A 21,967-nucleotide genomic window follows, 5' to 3' on the forward strand; every position below is an offset into this window, starting at 1 on the left:
GGCTGCAAGTCAGAAATATCACTATGTCAAGAGAATACAAGAATGTAAGAGAATAGATCATCCCCCTTTCCATACAAGAAGATACTGAAGGCACTGAATGGGAGCTTGAGTTGAGAGTCTTGCAGTGCAGGGGGTTGGACTAGATCAGCCTGGGGGAATCCCTTCCAACTCTATGATTCTAATTAGAAAAAGATTATGGAACTTTATTTCAATACATGATTACAGCTGTGAGACTTTTATAAGCAGAAAGATGGAAAGATTCATCATTACCTACCATGGAGGAATGGTTGTTAAAATTATTGGATTTAGCTGAGATGGTGAAGTAGACATGTTTAATCAGAGAAAAACATTGCCAATATTTACTCAAGATTGGACATTCCTTATAGACTTTTTGCATTAAAAAGAAAGTGACCTTATAATATAATATTGAGGATTGAAAATGATATTGGTGGAATTCTGGGAATTATTTTGGAATGGATTCTTTGAACAATTTTCTATATATAGCTGACAGACAAAGAATCAGAAGTTATCATTTTCTTTACTTTATTTCTTTTCTTTTTTGTTTGTGCTTTTGTTTAGATTAGTTTTTTATCTTTTATGTTGACCTTTGAATTAATTTTCAGACTTTAATAACATCTATTTTAAAAAAAGAAAAACTTGTTTGCATTGAATTGCCCTTGCCCCTTTCCTCCCCATTCCCATCCAGGGCGTTCCTACTTCATTTCCGAAGCTGCATCCATGCGCTGTTTGCCACAAGCTGTATCAATTCTGTAGGTTCTTGGCAAATCCTGCCCTTTGATGCATTTTCTCTCAAACCAGTTTCAGTCCACTTAGGAAACTGGATGAGGAACAAGTGGTGAAGTGAACAGCAGTGGCGCAGGCAAAGATGGAAGGGGATGGGGGGGGGTCCAAAAGGGTCATGTGCTTCATTGGGTAAAGACATCCCCACCCCACCCCCTCTCTGGTGCAAACAACTGCTTTGTGCTTCAGTGTAGCCAGGAGGAGGGATGACCTCACTGCATGCCAAGCTGTTATTGTGAACATCCTCTCAGTTTGGAGAGTTCCTCACAGTCTTTGTTTCAACCACCCTGAGCAAGTTGTGGGAAATTGTAGTCAAGCTTAGTGCTCGTTAATGCATGAAATGGTTAAGACCACAGAATTGTATTCCTAGACTCATCTAGCTCACCCCCCTCACCTGGAAGGAAGTTTCCTCCTTTGTTCAGTCATGAGAACTCACTGAGATAGAATGGGCCAGAGCTTGCTCACTATCAGCTCAGACCATGTGCTTAGAGCTATTTCACTATATTTTGTCACCCAAGATTTCTGCTGCATCTCCCACAGGGCATGTTTTCAGAAAGACTGGTCCAGCGCACCACTAGTGAAATGCTCAGTTTATCTAACATTCAACCACAAAGGGGTTCCAGCCTAAACACCCTTTCCACATTTGCAGTCCTGTCCCATCTCCTGTCTTCGTTGTACTCCTATGAAATACAACTTGGACTCAGAAACCCCTCCAGGAGAAAGCGGAATGAGGAATAACCTCTGCTTTCTGGCCTCACCAGGCATCTTGGAAACCAGGGAGCCAGAGAGCAAGAAAATAAACTGGAAGGGGAGCGTGATGCTCAAACCACATTTGGGGCGCCTGCAAATTACAGGGACAGGCAGGTGTTTTGCCTTAGGCAACCTCGGTCTTGCACAGATCAATTCCATTAATGATGGTAATTTGCAGCATAAGTAGTTTATGTATGAACCAGAACCACAACAAGGAGCACTGAGAAACTCTCATGCCATGGGTTATCCCTCTGCAGCTTCTGTTTTCAGGGTTCTGTTATTCTCCTTCATTCTGCAATTTTTCTGGGGAAACTTAAGTTTACTGCCAGCTTCCCAACGGGAGAAGTTTTGTCTTTTTTCTGCTTTTGGTCCTACTTTGGTGTTACCCTCTGGACTGCCAATCCCAGCGTCATAACTGCAGGTGAGGGGGAGGCAGGTGCCCCAGTGAGGATTTTTCTTTTGAACATCAGGAGAGCTGGAAGGCAAATCCTCAGAGATGCCCCTCCCCCAAAGCCATTGGGCCTCATTGAGAGGAAGGGGGAGAGGAGCTAACAAGGATTAGTCTTGGACGTCTTCCTTCTTGCACAGTCCCTGGGTTGGGGCTCGCCGCAGTGGGCTTGGGGCATTTCACCCTTGGCTTTTATTCCTCTGCAGGCAAAGGCAGAGGAGAGAGTCTTGGACTGGGGCAGTGGGACACAGATCCATTGGGGCTCAGAGTGCCACGGAGGGGGTGAGGATGAGCCACCACGCAGCTTTCCTTGGGGGGCTTGGGGAGCTTCTCTGCCAGAGCTGCCCTGATGGAGGCCAGCACAGCCAAGAGGATCCAGTGGCGCTTCCCTGGCTGGGCCACCCACAGAGCAAATCTCCTTGCCACACCCGCCCAAGGCGGCTCATTGGGAAACTGCTGAACATGCAGGGGGCCAGCAGGACACCTGCGGAGCCTGAGCAAGAAAGAGAACCCCACTGCAGCCTGCCTGGCCCAGCTGCGGATGGGGAACAGAACAGGGTGTGCTGGGGCACAGGTCTGCTTGCCTCAGCTGAAAAAGTGTGGGCGATTAGCAGCCAAACAAAACAAAAGCCTATTCTTGCTAGTTAGCATGAGAAGGTGCTAAGATCACAGAGCAGTACTGCTGACGGGCAGAGACTCAGACCATAGAAATACAATTAGTTAGAGAGGGCTCTCTCTGAGGCTTAGAATAAAAATTGTCCAGTAGCACCTTAGAGACCAACTAAGTTTGTTCTGGGTAGAAGCTTTTGTGTGCATGCACAAACTTAGTTGGTCACTAAGGTGCTACTGGACAATGTTTTTATTTATTTTGACTGCGTTAGACCAACACGACTACCTACTGAATCTGAGGGTTAGGGTTAGGTTTAGTCCAACCTAAAAAGTGCAGGTTCTTGCTAGCTGGCAGGAGAAGGGGCTAAGACTACAGCTGACTGCTAAGGATCAAGACCATCAAAATGCAATTGGTAGAGAGGACTCTGTGTGATGTCAATTCCCCTCCTCTCCTGGGGGTCATTTCCTCTCCTCTCCAGCCAAGAGGGCAGACGTTCCCTTTGCCTGCTCCACTGCAGGCAGATGCCAGAAACTGGTTATACAGTCAAACCTTGGCTCCCAAACGCCTCCGTTTTGGAACATTTTGGCTCCCGAACACCGAAAAGCCAGAAATAACTGCTCCAGTTTTTGAACAATTTTCGTAAGCCGAACAGCTTCTGTGGAGTTTTTTTCTTTTATCTCCACTGACTTTGCTGGCCACCCTTTGATCCTTGGTTGTTGAACGTTTTGGAAGTCAAACTGTCTTCCAGAATGGATTACGTTCAACAACTGAGGTTTGACTGTACTGTAAGGGTAAATATTGTTGGGGGATTGATCATTTGTTTTACAGACAACTGAGTGAGTTTCTGTTCTGTATGTGATGCAACTTTCAGATGCTGGCCAGAAAAACCAGAATGGTTACACAGCTGCAATATAAGAATGAGATCATTGTGAGCTTGCTGCATCTGAGCTTGAAAAACTGTGCTTTTTATTATTTTATTATTTCTTGAACTTATATACCGCCCTATACCTGGCGTTTCTCCTTAGACTACTGCCGTGTGCCATAGTATGCTAAGTGAGATGTTCCACTGTTGGGACCAGCAGCCATAAATGGACTTTCTGTATATATTTCAACAATTACGCTTAATACGGGCAATAAAGAGCTTATTGCTTGGCCTGCTCTTGCGTCTTGAGCTGTTTATCCATCAGGGCAAATCCGCTTGCAAAAGCTGCATGTTTACAACTCTGCTGGAAGTGTGCTGGGCGATTGGTTTAAGGCAGGAGTTCGAAGGCCATAAAATCTCAGAGGTATTTTGCCTGCATAATTTTTACTCCTGCCATTGCTGTGAACCAATGCATGATAATAAGTAAATTATATTTTAAACTTACTTCCCAGGTTGTTGACTTTGTTAATCAGGGTAAGAAATGGAGAGTCAGTTGAGCTGATAGCTGGACTTGCTCAAAACAAGGTATCATAGCCTAATCCCTGTGCTTTTAATGTTGCAGCCAAGGATGGGACCCCCCCCCTTTGGTGCCCTCTGCTCTGGGCTGTTATTGGGGTCCAAGGATTACACACACATGAAGGAGATGGATGGTTGGTGAAGGAATGGCCGCTACTGCTCCAACCATGACGGTCCCTGGCAGGGCTTCGCTGCCCCACGGGGGACTTTCCTTGCCAGGTTCCAGCGCCCCCTCCCTGCATAGAGGCTGGAATCCCCCCCCCCGAGTCCTGTTGATTGCATGGGGGCTGCTTTTCATCTCCTGTTTCTGTCCCCTGGGTCAGCAGGCCGTGGTGTCCCAAGAGTCAAAATGTCATAGAATCAGAGAGCCACAGAGTTGGGAGAGACCAAAGGGGTTAAGGTCTCACAGCTAATGTGTCGGGTTTTGGGGGGTTCTCAAAGGCACGCACCAGCCAGAAGAAGAGGACGTCACACAGTGGAGATATAAGAAGAAAACTTGTATTAAAATGCACATGAAAACAATGGGGCTGAGGCCCCGCTGTGCTCAGGCTCCCCATTCCACCGCTTGGCTCCATCCTCCTGGCAGGCTGCTACATGGCTAGTCATGCTCAGGCAGAGACGTTAATGGGCTCAAAGGCTTTGATGTCTTGAAATTTGTCACAGGAGAAATTAACCAGCAGCTGCTTCGTCCCACTCTTGCTGGGCTTGACCTCGAACTCGAGGCGGGTGCTCTGCTTGGCCTGCAGGGGTGGCGCGCTGCAAACAAGGAGCAAAAGGAGCCAGTCAGCTGATGCTCAGGAGGAGCTGTGGGCCTGGCATGGGGGCTGCCTGGCCCTCCTCTGCCCTTCAGGACTCCAGGGCTAGTTCCTGCAGCAGCAGCAGCCGCCCAGGCCCTGCCCACCAGGCGGGGTCTCCCTCTCGCTGCTGGGTTCCCATGCGCAGGCCAGGCTGCTGCTTCATTTGCTTTTCACTACTAATTAGATCAAGCACAATAACTCTGAGTTGGGGGGGAGCAGTGGCAGAAGCAGCTGCTTCCCCTGCAGAAGGACCCACAGCTGGGAGGGCAGCTGCCAAAGGGACCAGAGCAGGGGGGTTGGGGCTAATGGGGTCCAGGCTGGACATGCCATGATCATTCAGGTGGACCAGAAGGTACAGCCTGAGCTGCAGCCAGTGGGGGGACTCTGAGCCTGGAGAAAGGATGGATGGCAGCCCTAGGCTGAGCTTGATGGACCCACTTAGGGGGCGGGCAGTGGGTGCTGAGCAAACTCCCATTACCCCTCACCTCCCTCTCAGTCCACCCTAGGAAGAGCAGCTCTGGACGGCCCTTCCCTCGCCCCATCACCTTGTGGCAGTGGCAGCAGATGGCAGGAAGGGTATTGGGGGGGCGTATGCCTGGGAATTTATCCTTCTTCTGATCTGAGGGTCAAACTAAATGTTCCCCAGTTAAGCAGCTCAGGCAGAAGGTAGCCATGAGCTCCCACATCCACGCCAGCCAGGTGAGGAGCCAGCCTGGGCCCAGCTGAGCACACAAGTGGCTTGTGGGACCTTCAGTTTGGAGCACGGGTCCCTCTCCCCACAAAATACTTCCACATCCCATCAAAGCTTGCTCATTAGGAAGCAGGGACCCACTGTCCCAATTCCTCTCTAGAAGGGTCCTCCTTGAAGTCTTTCTTCTAAGATCACTTTTCTTCCTCAGAGTAGTTTGTCCCCATTGGCTGCCCAGCCTCCTCCTGACTTTGGATGTGCCAAAGAAACAGCAGCCCAGCTCTGCCTTTGCCAGTTCCTGGCTGGAGTGTTGAAAGGCAGTGGGGACACCCAGCCCCAGCCCCACACAGCTGCCACCAGGTGGGGTGAGTGACAGCACCAGTGCTAAGCACTGCCTGGGGTGATTGGCAAGCCGGGGGGGTACAAATGAGGAGTTTGAGCAGTGGGGTGCTGGGGGCAAAGATTTCTAAAGGGTGGCTGAAAGCTATGTCTGCAGCAGAGGCTGCCTGTGCACAGCTCTCTCTCTCTCTCTCTCTCTCTCTCACACACACACACACACACACACACACACACGATTCCCTGAAGCAATTTCTCAACTATTAAAAGACACCTCTGAAGCAAAAGGGACCCTAGCCTCTGTCACTGACAATTCCTGGTACACGTAGAAAAGTTGCCTTGGAAGGTGATAGAAAAGTGGGCTGTGACTCTTTTGGGTAGTGAGCAAAGGAAGCCCCACATGGCCAGGAAGACACAGGAGTCCCTTCTGGGCACCCCTTTCCAGACCTCCCCCCGGGAGACTGGAGCCCCGACTTTGCCTGCTCTGGAAGTGCAGCTGAGGAACTGGGAGGTGGGAGCACCACAAGGGAGCACCCCAGCAGCCACCCCCAGTCCTGGGGAGGGGACACGGCACCCCGCCTGTCTGGATGTCCCAGGCACTTACTCCAGCTTGAGCTTCTCTGCCAGCAAGTCACTGCCCTCTGCCTGCAGCACACAGTCCTTCACTTCTTCATTGAGAGGGTTGGTGAAGACCACCTCCACCTTCAGCGGCTGGTCCACTTTCGCCTGTCCCAGCACCTGCCCAGAGAAAAGCCCCCATTGAGTAGGAGGGCCACTCCCCAGGCCTCCCAGGGGGCACAGCCAGGAGGGCACAGGCCTCCAAAAGCATGCTTGGGAGGTCCATGCACCTCCCAGCAAGCAGAGAGAGAAACTTGAGAGGCAATTCTGTGGGCATCAAGGCAGGGAGGCACTCAGGAGCCTCTCCTGGGCACAGAGACAGCTGAGGAAGGCTTACTTTCAAGGTGATGGAGGGGTTGCTCAGCGTGATGTCTCCTTCCACCACGGCTTCGGTTCCCTCTGAGAGTTGGCACAAGGCTGTGGCTCGAATCATGTTGTCTGGCGTCAGGTGTTGCTGGTACTCAGCATATGAGATCTTGAGAGGAAACTTTTTCTCTGAAAGTGGCAAGTAACCAAAGGGCCTTCCATGAGATGTGGGTCACGCAAGCCAGCAGGGGCAGACTTTGGTCTTCCATAGTTCAGCAGCACCCATGGAAGACCTAATCTGGCACCCTGCCACATGCACTGCATCATAGTTGCAACACCTTGTGGCTCAGCGGCCGGTGCAGAGGAACCTCTTGCGGTGCTCAAAATCCCCCTCGGATGCCAGGAAGAACCCCAAAGCGTTGCCCTTTCTTCAGGGGAAGGTGAGTCCCATAGCCCTTGGTGGAGAACAGTCAGGGGCTGCCAAGGCAGGAACTTGGCTAGCTGGGGGCAGATATGGGGAGCAATGATCCCCCTCTTCCATGTCCCTTGCCCCCCAACATTGCCCATGGGTGCAAAAAGAGGAGCCCCCCATCTCTTGGGGTAGAGCAAGTGGAAAAGGGGGCAGGCCAAGCACAGAGGTCAGCACACACCAGCAGTGGGTGTTCCTTGCACCCCAAGATCTGAGGAAGTTGCTGGCACTCGCCATCCCCCACCCCAGCAAGCCAAGAGGGAGACCTATGAGAGGTGCCTCTGCCACCACCCCCACCTGAGTGGGGCTTCTCCAGAAGGCCCGACTGTGGCTTGGGGGCAAAGGAGGAGGAAGAGGGGGCATTGGAGGCTGCCCCCTTGCTGTGGGGAGCCCACAAAAGGCTTACCTTCTTGAGGGCCCAGAGTCACTGCGAGAGAGTCCTTCCAGACTTCATGGATGGGCTTCCCATTGTAGACGATGGACCAGGCGGTCATCTTGGCCGTCAGGCTCCTGGCCTCGGAGGCAAGGTTCTTCAGGGTGAAGACCAAGTCAACATCCTGACCAACCTTTGGCTCAGGGCTCTTGGACTTCAGAGTCCCTGAGAGGTTTGGGTTCACAGCTTCCGGACCCTTGGCAGATATGGCATTGAACGTGTTCAGGTTCAGCTTCTCACTGGCCTTTTTGAAGACGGCTCTTTCCTTCTCTGAGCCTGGAAGAGAAACAGCAGGTGGCAAAGCCCAGCAGGGCTGTTAGGCCCCAGTGCAGGGACCAGCAGTTGCATGAAGGGCACCTTCCCTCTCCTTCCCCAGGCCAGGGGCTCTTGGGGCCTCAGCCTCGCAGCCATCCTAGCAGTGCAAGGCCTGGTGGCACAGGAGGGCTGGGGTCCTGAGGGCTGGCAGGCAGGCCATGGGGCTCTTTGCTCAGGCCTGGCTTGGGTGTGGCGCATGGACTGAAAATCTTTGCCTGCCCTCCCTCCCACTCATTGGTGGGCAATGCCACCCATGTTCCGCCCTCCCTGCCCTGGCCAATCAGCTGACAGGGCGCCCAAAGTAGCTTCTGGGAAATGCTCTGAGAAACACCTGAGCCTCCATGGGTGTAGCCAAGGGGCAGCAGGGGAGCATCTCCCCCCCATCAAGTAAATCCAAAAAAATATTTAACTGAGGTTCTGCCCCCAACAAAAATACTGGCTCCACCCATGTGAGCCTCCCTCTGCTTTGCTCTCCTGATGGGTCAGTCTTGTCCTCACAACTTGGGTAATTATTTCCTTGGCAATAATCCAGATCCCTCAACATTTCCAGTTTCTGTCTCAATTTGCATGCCTTACCTTCTGAGTATTTATAATTGTTGGTGACATCCTGGCGGGCATAGCTGCCCACGGCCTTGGTGCTTGTGTTCTGGCCAATCGTCTTGGTCTCAGAGTAGACCTTTGTTTTCTTTCCTGTGTTCGTGTCATACGTCCAGGTGACGCGGTCGGCATTGACCTCTGCATAGACGAAGGGGCAATCGTAGTTCAGATCGACATCTCCTTCCTTGATGGCCGTCAGCGAAGCTGGACCGCACTGGAAGATGCCTGCAGGAAGGAAAGGGAGGGAGAACCAGTGGGCATTCTGCGCCTCAAGGCCACATGCAAGAAAACAGTTTGGGAGGGGGCAAACAAAACCCCAGCTAGCAGATACACTTAAAACAAAATGAAAAGCATACAAAATAAACTTTCATAGCAAAGACCCACTAAGTCAGCTGGGAAAGCCTGTCAGAACAAAAATGTCTTCAGCTGCTTCCAGAAAGTGCAGATCACGGCTGCCTGTCATATCTCAACAGGGATGCTGCTCCACAGAAGAAGGGCAGCCACACTCCAAGCCCTCTTCGTTACAGGTCAGTTGCTTTTGGTGAGAGCCGTTGTCGTCGCAGGCATTGTGAGTTTGGGAGTGAGAGAAGGGGCAGAGAGAGAGGCAGGGGAGATTTTTTTAACTTGCAGGAGAAACCTCCTGCCAGCTGCAGCCACCTACTGGGCAGCCAGTGCCAGATTTACATAGCTTGGGCCCCCGAAAAAACATTTAAAGGAAAAAAACACCTGGATGTATATTTCCAAAATATAAGATAAAAAACAAATAAAATAAAGCCTACATACAGCAACAGTGTTTTGTGTTGTGTATGGACCTATTAAAATTAATCAATTTTATGTATATTGGTAATTCAAAATTATTTTGATGTGAATGGACAATTTGTTGTTGACAAAGGACAGCTGGACATATAAAGGGCCCCATTCCCTTCTGTAACTTAGGGCCTCATCAAACCTAAATCCGGCCCTGTGGGCAGCAAAGGGATAAGATGGTCTCTCTTGCAAGGAACCTGGTCCCAAGCTGTATAGGGACCGTGTATGTAAGTACCAAGGCCTTGAACTTGGCCCGATAACAGAATGGCAGCGGGTGCAAATTCCAAATGTTGCTGCTGGTTGGTCCCTACACTCGACCTTGGTGTTCTGCCCCCCACAAAATCTTTCCTTTCAAAAAATACATATTATTGTACATGGCACTCCAGCAGGTTCCATAATATGATGGGCAAAAGGTCCCCCTGCTTAAATTTCTTTAAAAATTAATTCCATTTTTCATTCATTTTCCTTCTGTCATTGACTGCTCCCACAAATCCCCCACCAGGATGACATTGCAGCAAAAGGTTTTGTTCGCCCCCATGCCAGGCTCCCTAAAATCGGTACATGTAAAACAAAACTATCAACATTTAATAGTGAATGATACAAAATTATATTTAAAAAGAGAATAGCTGGTGGGAAACCTTGAGAATCACTGTTCCTATAGCACTGACTCTTCCAGAAACACTGGGGGAAGAAAAATTGTGACTCCCCCCCCTTTTTTAGACAACAAAGGTAAGCTTCTCTAAAACGAGAGCCCCTGGACCTCTTTGTCTGAACTTTGGCAGGTTTCTTAGCCAAGGGCGGCTCCCAGTCTCAGGTTCCCAGTTGCCCACATAAGACTGGGAGAGGAAGGGGGCTTCTCCCCACCTGCCCCAAATGCCAACAGCAGCCCCTGAGGAGGGACCACTGCCCTTCACAGAGACATCCTCCTCTCAGGAGGCGATGCCTCTTATTCCAATTCTGCCACAAAATAAACAAGCAACCTTCTTTTGCTCCCGTGAGAAAAATAGCCCTTAAAGGTCTTGTGGGATGTACAACATTCCTTGTAATGCTAGAGTGGACATGCAAGGGAATGTTTGGTCCAGCCAGTTGAAACTTCCTGTTCCTCAACCAGAGGCCTTTCTCCTGGGCATAGTCGGCCAATTGGTGCCAAAGAAGGACAGAACTTTCTTTATGTATGCAACAACAGCAGCAAGAATACTTATCGCGAAGTATTGGAAGACACAAGATTTACCCACCTTGGAAGAATGGCAGATGAAAGTGATAGACTATATGGAATTGGCGGAAATGACTGGCAGAATCCGAGACCAGGGAGAAGAGTTGGTGGAAGAAGATTGGAAGAAATTTAAAGACTATTTGCAGAAACATTGTAAAATTAATGAATGTTAAAATGATGTAGGATTGAAATGAGATGGCTTTAGTAACAAAGTTAAAAGAATATGTAAAAAAGGATTGATAATTAGATGAAAATATGAAGTTCAATATGTTAAGATACAGAGTTAAGATAAAAACAAAGAGGGTAAGGATTTGCTGAATTAACTATGCAAACTGGAATACAAAAAAGGGAGGCGTGAGGAGGTCAAGGAAACAAGCAAACGAGCTTAAAGATATGAAAAAAATGGATTTGTTTTTAACCTTTTCTACTTACTTTTTTGTATTTTGTATTTTCTTTTTTTTAATGTATTTTGTGTATTTTTTTCTCTTTTTTCTTGTCTTCTTTTTATTCTGTTAATTTTTGCTTTTTGTAAAATCCTAATAAACATCTTATAAAAAAAAAAAGAAACTTCCTGTTCCTCCTGGCCTGGAGCATCCTTCCTCTTGCATGTGACCAGAGGTGGGCATGACCTCACCTGTCCAGGTAACAAAAGGACGAGTCATCCTTTTTTTCCCTTCTCCTTTTGTCTGCTTCCAGCTAGGACTGCTCTGTTGGCTTTCAGCCAACAGCAGAACAGGGATATGGGGTAAATCCACATGTTGCTATTTGTAACTTTAAGTCTTTAAGCCTTCAGGACTGATACTGTGTGCTGCCCGAAAGTGAGTAAACTTACTTTTTGTTGACTATGAAGAGGATTGTGGTGTCTTTATTCTTTTAAGAGGGATTTAAAAGGGGATCTTACCAGGAACATACAATTCACTCTGAGGCAGATTGAATTGCATAATAGTAAGAGGTTCTAACGAGCCTGCAACCAGTTTCTGCTGTGCATGAGAAGGGGAACGTAACTCTGCTACATAAGGAACTTGCTAGCGCATGTTAGGAAGAATATTAATAAAAAATATATCCTCTCCTGCCACCCTGAACATTCCCACAGGTCCCTTGGATGAAACTCCCCTGGACGAATCCACATGAAGCTTGGCAGGCTTTGGATTCCGCTCTGGAGGAGATCCTTTGCCTGCAAATGTCATCCACCTCTGCAAAAATGCAGGTGGGGAATTATTGCTGATTTTAGATTTCCCATTATCGTCAAGGGGTAGGGGACAGAGCTGGAGATTTAGCAGATCAGAATTGGTCCCAAATAGTGAATTGAACTGGAACAACACAGAGCCTTTGGGTCGCTTCCAACACTACAGTTCTTTGATTCTGCTGCCCGCCACTTAGCCCCTCGCCAAACCTGGGCATTTCTGCCATGGGGAACAGTGTGGCAAGAAGGCAAAGCACAAATCAGCCCCCCCCCCAGTCCTCACCTGTGCTCCTCTCCTGGGGAGTTGCATCCAGAATTTGCCACCCATTGAACTGGGATCCAAGGTCCGGCCGGACAAACCAACCTTCATTCCAGACATGGAAGTTCCTGGGCCAGAGAATAAACAAGTCTGATGTGAAGGTTTGCAGTGAGATGAGGGCAGATTGTGGCTTCCACCACAGCAACTTCCTCCTGCCAAGGGAGGCAAGGAAAGGACCAAGAGACCCCTTTCACCCACCCACCCACCCAGGGCCCTGCCTCTCTGTGCAGAAATGCAACTGATGCTGGTGAGGTGGGGGAAGAGTCAGGCTGAGTTACCAGACACTGTCGGAGGCAATGTTCAGGGGGTTCCCAGAGCTGTCATAGTACTCATCCACAGTCAGGCTTCTGTCGGTGTCGTGGGCAGAATTGAAATTGGAGATCATGCGTGCTGCAATTCCCAGACATCGGAGGACTGAGAGGGAATGAGAGAGAGAATATGAACTTTGTGAGGCTGTTCCTCAGGGGCAGAGGCAATGGCTGCAGAATACTCTTGGTTGAAACATCAACTTCTCAGGCAGGTGCTCTTGGCTCTGTGGCCTGTGAGCACTCCTTGGGAGACGTTGCCATTGACCAACCCCCTTCCCCTGTGGGCTGGCACAAGAGCAAGCATGGAAAGGGGAGCAGTCACTGGAAGGAAGTAGAGCAGTGGCTGCCATTCCCACTCAGGAGTCTCCTGTGACGAGGACTGGTCTAAGGTGCTGGGTGCGAGAGGCAGGTGCAAAGTTGAAACTTCATCACTAGATAGACCGCTGCCTCATGTCCCATTGCCCTCTTTGTCAGGGCCAGCACTTTTTCTGCCTCCTCACACATCTGAAAATGCCAGGGGGACCCAGCAGAGCGTATCAGACTACCGAGACCACCAGCCCGGAAAGAGCCCCACCAGGGGAGTTCGCAGATCCAGAGAGGGTGACGCTTTTCTCCCCAGTCACAACACACACACACCCAGCCCAGTTCCATGCCCAGGATCCCAGGCAGAAAGGGCCACAAGTCTGAATCAAAGCTCAGACCAGAAGCACAAGTGCAGGTTGCTCTGAGCCATGAGGAGGAAGGGGAGCCGTGGAGCAAAGGGCTCTCTGGATCCAGCTATGGCTCCTTCTCCTTACTTCCGGATTTACTGGTGCAGCACATCCTTCTGTCCCGCTGCTAGGCCTGTGTGTGATTGTGACCCCTGGACTGGACATTTTACTTGCCACAATTACATCAAATGATAGGAACAGCCATCCGTTTTGTCAAGACTAAATGCTTGCTGCATGTCTGCCACCTGTGGTTTGGCTGCTGACCAGAGGCAGCAGAGCCTGCCATGAAAACCCACAGCTGGTGCTTGAGCTAATTCCTCACCCCAGCGGCTTGGTGGTGCATGCCAGTGTTTCAGGCAGACCTACCTGTAGTCAGCACTCCAGCAAAGACCCAGCACTGCCCATACAGGACAGGTCTAAATCCCGAGTCCTTCCATTTTTTCAAGATGTCCACGCTTCCATTCCAGCTGCTTGGACTCTCCCCACCACTGTAATTCCCACTCCAGTTTCCTTGCAGGACTCCTCTGTCGTCATTGCTGTTGACCTGCAGTGGGGGAGGGGGGAGTCGAGAGAGGCCAATGAGCTGCTCCCCCTTTTTTGCACAGGCTGGATTGGACCAGGGAGCAGCAGGAAGGGAGTAGCGGGCTGCCTGCCTGCCTGCCTTCCCCTTTCCACCCATGATCCCACCTCCACATCCTTTTGCAATGTTAATAGAATCATAAAATTGTAGGCAGGCAGGTGAGAGCCCCCTCGTGGCTCCTCTCGGGGACACTCGCTCCTATCCATGGGGTGGGTGGGAGGCTGGCTCATGCTGGGCTTTCCTTACCATGGCGCTGAGCACCCGCCCAACATATTTGGGGTCATTTCGTCTGCGCACGTCAGCAGTTGGGTCCTTGCGGTAGCTCAAGCTCCGGTCTAGGATGTCAAGGCAGATGTCCAAAATGCCGTCTTGAAACTGAACACAGAGAGGAAGACAAATGAAATGGTTCTTCATCCTGTGGCAGCATCACTCAGTGCTACACACATAACCTGGAGCTCCCCCTGCGTTTTGAGCGACTCCAACTATGAACTGGTTGAAGGAAGAGAGAGAGGACCAGGAGGTACTGTTTGTTCCTTCCTCTGCAGGAGAGGAGGAGAAATAATATCACACAGAACCCTCTCTACCAATTGCATTTCTATGGTCTGAGTCTGCCTATCATCAATAAAGTTCTGTGGATTTAGCGCCTTCTCATGTGTTGGGGGAATTACTGGCTTGTTTTGCTTTTGATTTTCTTACTTATTTTGTGTTTTCATTTTGTATTTTTCTATATTTTTATGTTGTGAACTGTGATCTTTGGAAGAAGGCTGATATACAAACTTAATAAAATAAATAATTAATATAAATATGTGCTTGTGCGGTTTGGCTGCTAATCTCTCACAGGGCCTGGGTGGGCGAGAGGGGCCCCACAGTGGCTCCGAAGGTTTCCTGCCCCTCTCCCTCCCTTGGGAAGAGGCTTGGGAGTAACCCAGACTGTCCCAGAGAATGTTCAGCTTGTTAAGACGACCCAGGCCAGGGGCTCCTCCTTCTCCCTCGCCCCCGCCCTTCCCGGGATTGCCATATGCCCTCTTTTTCCAAGACACGTCCTCTTTTTCATGGGTAGAGCCATCATCTCCCCCCAAAAAACTAAGCTTTGGGTCTTTGGGGGGATTTTTACATAATTTTCCTCAAAAAGTGCCCTAAGTTGCCATACTTCCGGAGTTTTCTGGACATTTCGCCAATTTGGCGAAAAATCCTCCCAGACACCGTTTTGACAGTCCGATTCACGGACGTGTCTGGGGGAAAACCGAGACGTATAGCAGCCCTATCATGGTGATCCATAGCTAAAAGCAGAAGTCGACAAATGTGTCCTGTTTTTTGCTCTTCAAAATATGGCAACCCGAAGACCCCAGGACCGTCCAGCCAGCCTAGGAAGTGAGGAGACACGAGGCATTGCCATCCACACCTGGAATTGAGGAGGAGCTGGAAAGGTCCTTTGGTTTCACACCCAGGACCCATTTTTTCTCTCTTCTTTTGAGAAAGGGGGGGGGACGGGATTTGGAGGGCGCGCGTGTGCGCGTAGCTGAGCTCCAGTTGCTCTGGGCATTTCTGGACGGGGCCGGTAGCGTCTCTCCTAACCCCTCCCCACCCCGGTCTCCAGCCCCCGCCCAAAGGCTTCCCCCTACCTGGCCAAAGTTCCACCCGAAGCTGGAGATGCGGTTCGCGCTGCCCACGAAGACGACGCCGAACTCGGAGAGGACGTATTCCTTGCGCTCCGCGTCGTTGCCCATGAAGACGTCGTCTCCTGCAAGCGAAAGAACCGGCCGGTGCTGAGGGGCCATTTGGGTGGGGAAGAACTAGGAATCCCCAATACCTCCTTGGGACGCCCCCAGCCCTCCTCCCTGTAGCTGCAGGTGGCCGGCCTGTCCCTGTGCGCCTTGGGGGCAGGAACCCCCCGGCGCCGCCCTGAGGCCGCTTCGTGCAGCTGGAAGCACCTAGCCAGGAGGAGGAGGAGGAGGAGGAGTCTCGGGTCCCCACAAGGAAAGGCCGGGGGCCGAGGGGGGCAGTCGTCGGGGGGGGGGGACGGTGCGGTGGGGTCGGGGGCATCAGTCGCTGGGGGGCCCTGTGTTTTGGGTTTGTTTTCGCTCTTGTTTTTATTAAGTATTTCGTGTTTCTTATATTTTTATGCTGTGAACCACCTTGAGATCTACGGATGAAGCGCGGCATACAAATTTAATAAATAACTAAATACCTGTCGCCCAGGGGTTAAAGAGCAGCACGAAGGTGCCCAGGTGGGAGGCGCCGGCGGTCGTTTTGATCCCCAGCCGGTAGCGCCCGATGGCGGCACTCGCAGGGCTGGAAATGGCGATGTTCAGGGAGCCCGAAGCCGCCGGAGAGTCCTGGACGGCGCCCCAGGAGCCGCCGCTGGGTGCGGCGCTGGAGATGCCAAAAGCCACGCGGGTCTTCTCGTGCAGGGCAGAGGTCGATCCTGGCAGCAGGAGGAAGGCGGTGAGCTTTGGGCATAGTGGAGGTCACATCTTGGGCAGCCCGCCCTCCGGGGTGGGGGCCTTTACCCCAAGTGGCCCCCTCGACATGGAGAGCCAAGGAGTCACCCAGCTGGACTCTGCATTTCGGTGGCGGCTTACCTGTTTCGACGGTGAACGTGAGGCTGCCTGGAGCTGGCGCTGCTCCGCCGAAGGCCAGAGAGATATAGAAAAGTTGTGCCCGTCGCACCACCAGCTCGGTGCCGGGGTACTGCTCGGTGTGGTGCGCGCTGCCATTGGCTTTTCGCTTCCAGTCAATCTTCGGCACAGCTGCAAAAACGGGGACAAGACCACGAAGGTTGAGGCAGAGAGGCTCGCCTGCGCCTTTCCGAAACAGGTCATGCCCTCGCAGCGACCCAGAAGGCACCCTTCAGTCACAGGGCGTTCCTTTCCCTGAAGCCCAAGAGCCAAGGGACCGCCTTTCCTAGCGCCGCTTTCCCTCAGACCGGCTGGAGAAACGCGCGTGAAACGGAGCTCTTGATGCTCGACTTCATCGCATTTGACACCAATGCAAATACTGTAGATCTCCCGTGCAAGAGGAGGAGGAGGTCTGTGGCAGCTGCGGAGTTGTGGGCAGGGCAGACCCTCCACGTGGCGCTGCGGCACTTCGGCAAGAGCAGCCGCTGCGGAGCAGGGCAGCGCAAGGGCACCAGCCCGCCTGTCCCGGCCTGGCGCCAGCTGAGCTCAGTCGCTTTCTGCGGATTCACGCGTGTTGGGTTGCGTATACAGAACAGAAACCGTCGTCCCCGGTGCCAACGTATTTAGTCAAGGGATGGATTGTGACTAAGCAAAAACCACTCACGAATCTGAGGGCTCAGCACTTGCTGGGCAGCTCCGGACCGACCTCTCTTAGCGCCTGGGACGGGACCGGGCGGGCAAGCAGATCATCAGGGAAGGAGGGGAGGGGGGCACTCGCCCAGCCTCTCGCCATGGGAGTCCGGCCACGTTCTGGATGCGGCCAAGCCTGCGCGCTCTCTCTCTCTGTGCAACCGTCCCTCGTGCGCCCTGCATCGCCCTGGGAAGACTCCAGGCCCCGCCGCTCCTTGGCCCGGGGTGCGCTTGGGCTGGGCTGCGGACCGAGGGAGCTGGGCCCCGAAGCCCAGAGCCCAGCCGCGTTCCGCAAGCGCCGGCTTGCCCTGCCCCCGCCTCTCGCCGTAATTACGGCTCTTCAAACGGGGCGGACAGCGCGCGGAGCGTGTCCCGGTGGGGAGAGGGCAGCCCCAGGTCCCAGCCCAGGAGGCAGCCGGGGACTAAAGATTTGCCTTTGGGAAGCTGCTGTTTGGCGGCGGACGCCCCATAACGGAACTGCCGGAGCCTCGCTGGTCCCCCGAGCTGGCGAGGCTCCTCGGAGAGAGCCCGCCCGCCTTGCGGAACGCGCTGTCACTGGAAGTCCAATGGACGCCTGCTGAAAACTTTTCCGCGCTGCCCAGCTCATGCAGACAATTAAGACACCACCTTTCAAAGGCTCATAGAGCCGTAGAGTTGGAAGGCACCCCAGGGTCATCTAGTCTACCCTCTGCATTGCAGGAATCTGTTGCCCAAGGTGGGGCTGAACCCATGACCCTGAGAGTAAGAGCCTCATACTCTACGGACCGAGCGATCACTAGAGTGGGAGTTCCAAAGGTTGGAGCAGACACCATAATACTGTAGTTAGTGGAGGATCCCTGTGTTTAGATTTTCATGTGCTTTCAACTGCATATAGATGTTGTAAGCACGGGCTCTTTTTGTGATGTAGTGGTATATGCCTATTCCTTGGGGTCAGGATAGAGGTTAACTTTCCCCCGTCAGGCGATCAGCCTCTCTGCTCCAGCCCTGCCCTGCTCAGGGTGGTCCCCTTTCCCATCCCTGTCCTTGATGAGCTGGTTCTGCTTTGCTGCCGGCCCAGGATGAGCCCGACATGTCTTTATCCACTCTAGAAAGCAGACCGCCCTCACCAGCCCCTCCAGGCTGTGCTCCCAGCAGCAACAGGGCTGGGGGAAATGGGAAGGGCTGTGTCTAGCCCCTCTGGCCAGGGGGGCAGGTGTGCTGGGTCCGTCCGAGCAAGGTGGGGTGCATGGCTAGAGGAAGGCCAGCCCACCAGAGAGATGCAAAGGCTCCCCCTGCAGAGGTAGAGGCAGGAGAACCCAGCTGGCTTGTATTCTATTAGCTGGTAATGTGGAGGGTAGAGGAGAGGGCAAAGGCAAAGCCTTGATTTGCTGGCATGCCCAACAGGTCCATGAAATGCTGGCCAAGCCTTCCTTATTCGCACCTGCCCAGCCCTGCAGGCAGCCCATACTGGGGCCTTGCCCAGGGCAGCTTGTACTCACCAGCCATGCTCTCTCTTGTTCTGCTGCTCTTTGGGTCCTCTAGAGAAGCTCCCAGGGATAGGATGAGTCTCTCAAGGGGCTTGGAAGCACCTTATATGCAGCACACTGGAGACTCCTCCTTTTTGTCCAAAGGTGGGCGAGGCTCACAAGCCACACCAACAGTGCTGCAACCTTCCCTGACAGAGTGCGCCTGCCATGGGAGGGGCAGGCAGGAGTGACTCTGGGTGGCTCTTCACTCCAGGAAGGCTGATGACAGAAAGGGTGCATGCAGCAGGGAGTCATTTCCAGGTCAGAAGAAAGGGGCCTGAATCAGCCACCAGCAACCTTTCCCCTAGTCTTTCTACGAAGGCCTCGGCACAAAGCCCTCAAGTGGCCAGGCCTCTGGGGCAGGTACACGGGCCTCTCTACAACTAGGGCATCTCTTAACTCATGCAGCCATGAAGCCAGCATTTCCCACTGGGGGACAGCTCGGTGGTGCAACCTCATTACGCTGCACTCCTTCCTTAACGCTAATTCCTTGCTGCATCCCGCACTCCCTGCAGGTCAGACACTTTTCCAGCTGCAGTTCTGCTGGGTGGGAGGCGGGAGGTGGCGGGTGGCTGCAGCTGCCTGTGTGCAGGTCAACTCTTCCCTGAACTTGTTACCAGAGAAGTCAAGGCCATTTCTGACAAAAGCAGGAACGCACCGCCTCCTCCCTCCAATACGCCATCCCAGCACAGGACTGATGACAGGCCTGTGGCAACGAAGCACTCAAGGAAGGAGACCCTCCCAAGGCACCTCGGAAAGGGTCCCTTTCCCTCCCACCCTCTCTCCAGTATTCTTGGGCAACCCACATGCAGGAGAGGCGCAAAGCTTCTTATGTTAATAGGCTTCTTAAACAACTGATGCATATTCACACACCAACTTATTTTTGCTGCCACACATGAAACAGCCTGGCTGGAACCTCCAGAGCTGGCTCTTCCTGAGCATTTGTCCCTTGCTCTCTCAGCCAGTGCTGGGACCAAGCAGGCAGGGGAGCTGTGATGGGGCCTGCTGGCTTCCAGGATCCGGCCATTTGCCCCAGTGACCGTCATGGCAGTGACTAAGAAGAGCTTCCTTATGTCAAAACCCTCCATGAAAGATTGTGTGGCAAGGAACAACTATCCATATGCATTTCTACTCATGAGACGGATGTGACTCCCCTGAGTCACGGGCTGATACATCTACCAATTCTTCCAGGGTTGCAGTTTCACTCACAGGAAAAGCAGAGGGCACCCTCTTCCTGCTAATGGGCCTTCCCACTGAAACTGGAAGTCGCTCTCTTTCTACAGGGAGTCAAGGCAGAGCCTTGGTGCCACTCGGGAGCACATGGCAGGCCAGCCTTCCCTGCTCTTCCTCTCCTTCTGATGCAGCGGTGCCATCCCTTTGCCCAACAAACATCTCAAGACAGCAAGTCCTCTGACCAATTTGTGGACTGGGCATCTGTACAAGGAACTGCAGCCCATGGAGAAAGCCTCACATGGCAGGGTCTGGAGCAAGGGGCCCAGGAGCTGCCTTCTCTCAGGACAGAGCTCAGAAGCAAAGGTGGGCTCTGCTGTTGGCTCCACCATCCTCCAGGCCATGGCAGAGGAAGCAATGCTGGCATTTCCTGGCTCACCTCACAGTGACTGATCCAGCCAGAACCTCCTTTACGTTGCTCCATTCAGGCTGCCTCCGCACTGAGTGGCAACAGAGGCCAACGGCAAGCAGATTATTATGAAGGGCCACACCCTGAGCTGATGGTTTTCCTGTCCAGGGAATCTTGTTACATCTAGTTCTGCATGTTCACCAGTGACTGCCAGGGATAAAAGTGTGGAAAAGATCACTCCTCCCCAGGACTGTGGCTCACCCGCTTACCTGGAGGGAGGGGCAAGGAGGGGCTCAAGCAAGGGACGGCGTCACACACACACACACACACACACACACCCTCCAGTTGCCATCAGGTTAACTGGACAGGCTCATTCCTGCCACAGAATCCCTACATCTTCAGACCTTCCACTGCCCTTGGATAAGGAGCACCTGGGGTGGGGTGGGGGGCATGTGCTAGCCTGTGGCTACTGGCAGTGAGGTTGGCAAGCTTGGGGGTGGGGTAAGAGGAGAAAGATTGCCTTTGCCACCCTCTCAGTGCTCTGTCCCCCAACAGAGATTCTCCTAGACCTTATTGCAGGTAGTGAGTTTGCTCAGATCCTGGCCACCCTCCTCCCCTGGCAGCGCTCCAGGAGAAGGTACAGTTGTTCCCACCTGTTGATGGAGCCCCCCCCCCATACTCTTGGCTGCCCTGACACTGGCCTTGGTCCTGGGCTGGGCTTGCTCTGGCCCTCCACCTCCACCTGGGCTCAACTCCTTGTTTCCAAGCTACCCTTGTGGAGGGGCAGCAGAAACCCCCTCCTGGCACCTCCCTCCCAAATGAAGGGGCTCGGGAATTTGGGAGCCTTCCTGCCCCTTTGGCCAGAGATATTGCCCCACTTCAGGGTGACTCGCGTGACACAGTTATGAAAGTCGGATGGGGAGGAAATGCTGGTGCAATCTGGCCCCAAGTGAGCAAGAGCGAGGGAGGAAGAGCTGCTGGGGCAATCCTGCTGGGGAAGGGATGTGCCAACCCCGCAGTTCTTGGCTCTGCTCAGCCCCTGCTGGGGTGGACAGGCTGACTGGCCCACGCACCCCCCGGATGATGCTCACAAGGCCAGGAGCAGATTGGGTTGGCTGTGTGTGCGTTAACCAATGTGAGGAAATCTTTAACCATCAAGTGGTTGCCGTTTGAATTGCGAAACAGCTGACCCAAAGAAATCCTGTTCCTTGTAAGGATCTGGCCACGGGTTCAAGGTGTGGGCCAGGACTGGCCACCCCCTGTTCAAAACTCACCTTAGCCACAACCTTGCTGCCCCCAGCTCTGATGGCCCACGGGCTTCGCTGGCTCTAAAGGGAGAGTAGACTGGAGTGGTTCTAATAGTAGTCATAGCAGCAGCAGGGACTCTCAGAATTATAGAGTGGAGTGGGGTCCCAAGGGTCATCTAGTCCAACCCTGTCATAGTCCCGTGCTGCTCAACCATGGCAGAGCTCAGTGGCAGGAGAGGCCAGCCGACCAGCCGAGTCTCAGGGGGTACTTGTCTGGAGGCAGAGTCTACATGCAAGGTTCAGAAGTATCTCAGTTCATGTAGTCAGACAGTCTGGGGTCAAGAAAGCAGAGAGTCCAAGGTCACAAGAGGCAAGAAGCAGCAAGGTCTGGCCAGGAACGACAAATATTGTTTCCAGCAACTGACTGAGGCTGGAAACCCTGCTGAAGAAAGCTGGAGCCAGCTGGTTCTCATCAGGAGCAAGAAGGCTGATCAGTGGCAGGTGGCGTCACTCTGCCTTTTGCTCCTTCAGGCTGCTGCTCAACAGGTGAAGCTGATTCCTGGCCCATGACAAAATCCCTGCAATGTAGGAATCACAACTAA

The 21,967-nt window shown here is 52.6% G+C and overlaps 1 protein-coding gene and 1 long non-coding RNA gene across 2 annotated transcripts in view; one reads left to right on the top strand and one right to left on the bottom strand.

Moving 5' to 3' along the window:
- The window catches only part of LOC310764831, a 90,753-nt gene extending 86,991 nt beyond the window's left edge, over positions 1-3,762 (top strand). Inside the window, exon 2 of the long non-coding RNA XR_014549248.1 lies at positions 3,153-3,762. This is a non-coding gene — a long non-coding RNA (uncharacterized lncRNA). The remainder of the gene's footprint in view (positions 1-3,152) is intronic.
- Positions 3,763-4,529: 767 nt separating this feature from the next.
- LOC310764508 (protein-glutamine gamma-glutamyltransferase E-like) lies at positions 4,530-18,650 on the bottom strand. The gene is made up of 13 exons (XM_083618653.1): positions 18,513-18,650; positions 16,309-16,476; positions 15,915-16,151; positions 15,349-15,467; positions 13,973-14,101; positions 13,513-13,690; positions 12,407-12,542; positions 12,093-12,196; positions 8,586-8,831; positions 7,668-7,970; positions 6,824-6,981; positions 6,473-6,606; positions 4,530-4,803 (listed from the first exon to the last, which is right to left on the bottom strand). The coding sequence occupies exons 1-13, from the start codon at positions 18,517-18,519 to the stop codon at positions 4,656-4,658; spliced, it is 2,067 nt and encodes a 688-aa protein (XP_083474779.1). The 5' UTR covers positions 18,520-18,650; the 3' UTR covers positions 4,530-4,655.
- Positions 18,651-21,967: the final 3,317 nt, after the last annotated feature.

The sequence above is a fragment of the Podarcis filfolensis genome, assembly GCF_964270895.1.
Source record: "Podarcis filfolensis genome assembly, chromosome: 6".
Classification (NCBI taxonomy): Eukaryota; Metazoa; Chordata; class Lepidosauria; order Squamata; family Lacertidae; genus Podarcis; species Podarcis filfolensis.

What these genes read in the sequence shown, in the direction of transcription:
- LOC310764508 (XM_083618653.1), bottom strand. An exon ending in ATTGCCTCCGACAGTGTCTG is followed by an intron (nt 12,197 to 12,406) that starts GTAACTCAGCCT and finishes TCTCTGGCCCAG; the next exon opens with GAACTTCCATGTCTGGAATG. An exon ending in ACCCCTCCATCACCTTGAAA is followed by an intron (nt 6,607 to 6,823) that starts GTAAGCCTTCCT and finishes TTCTCTGGGCAG; the next exon opens with GTGCTGGGACAGGCGAAAGT.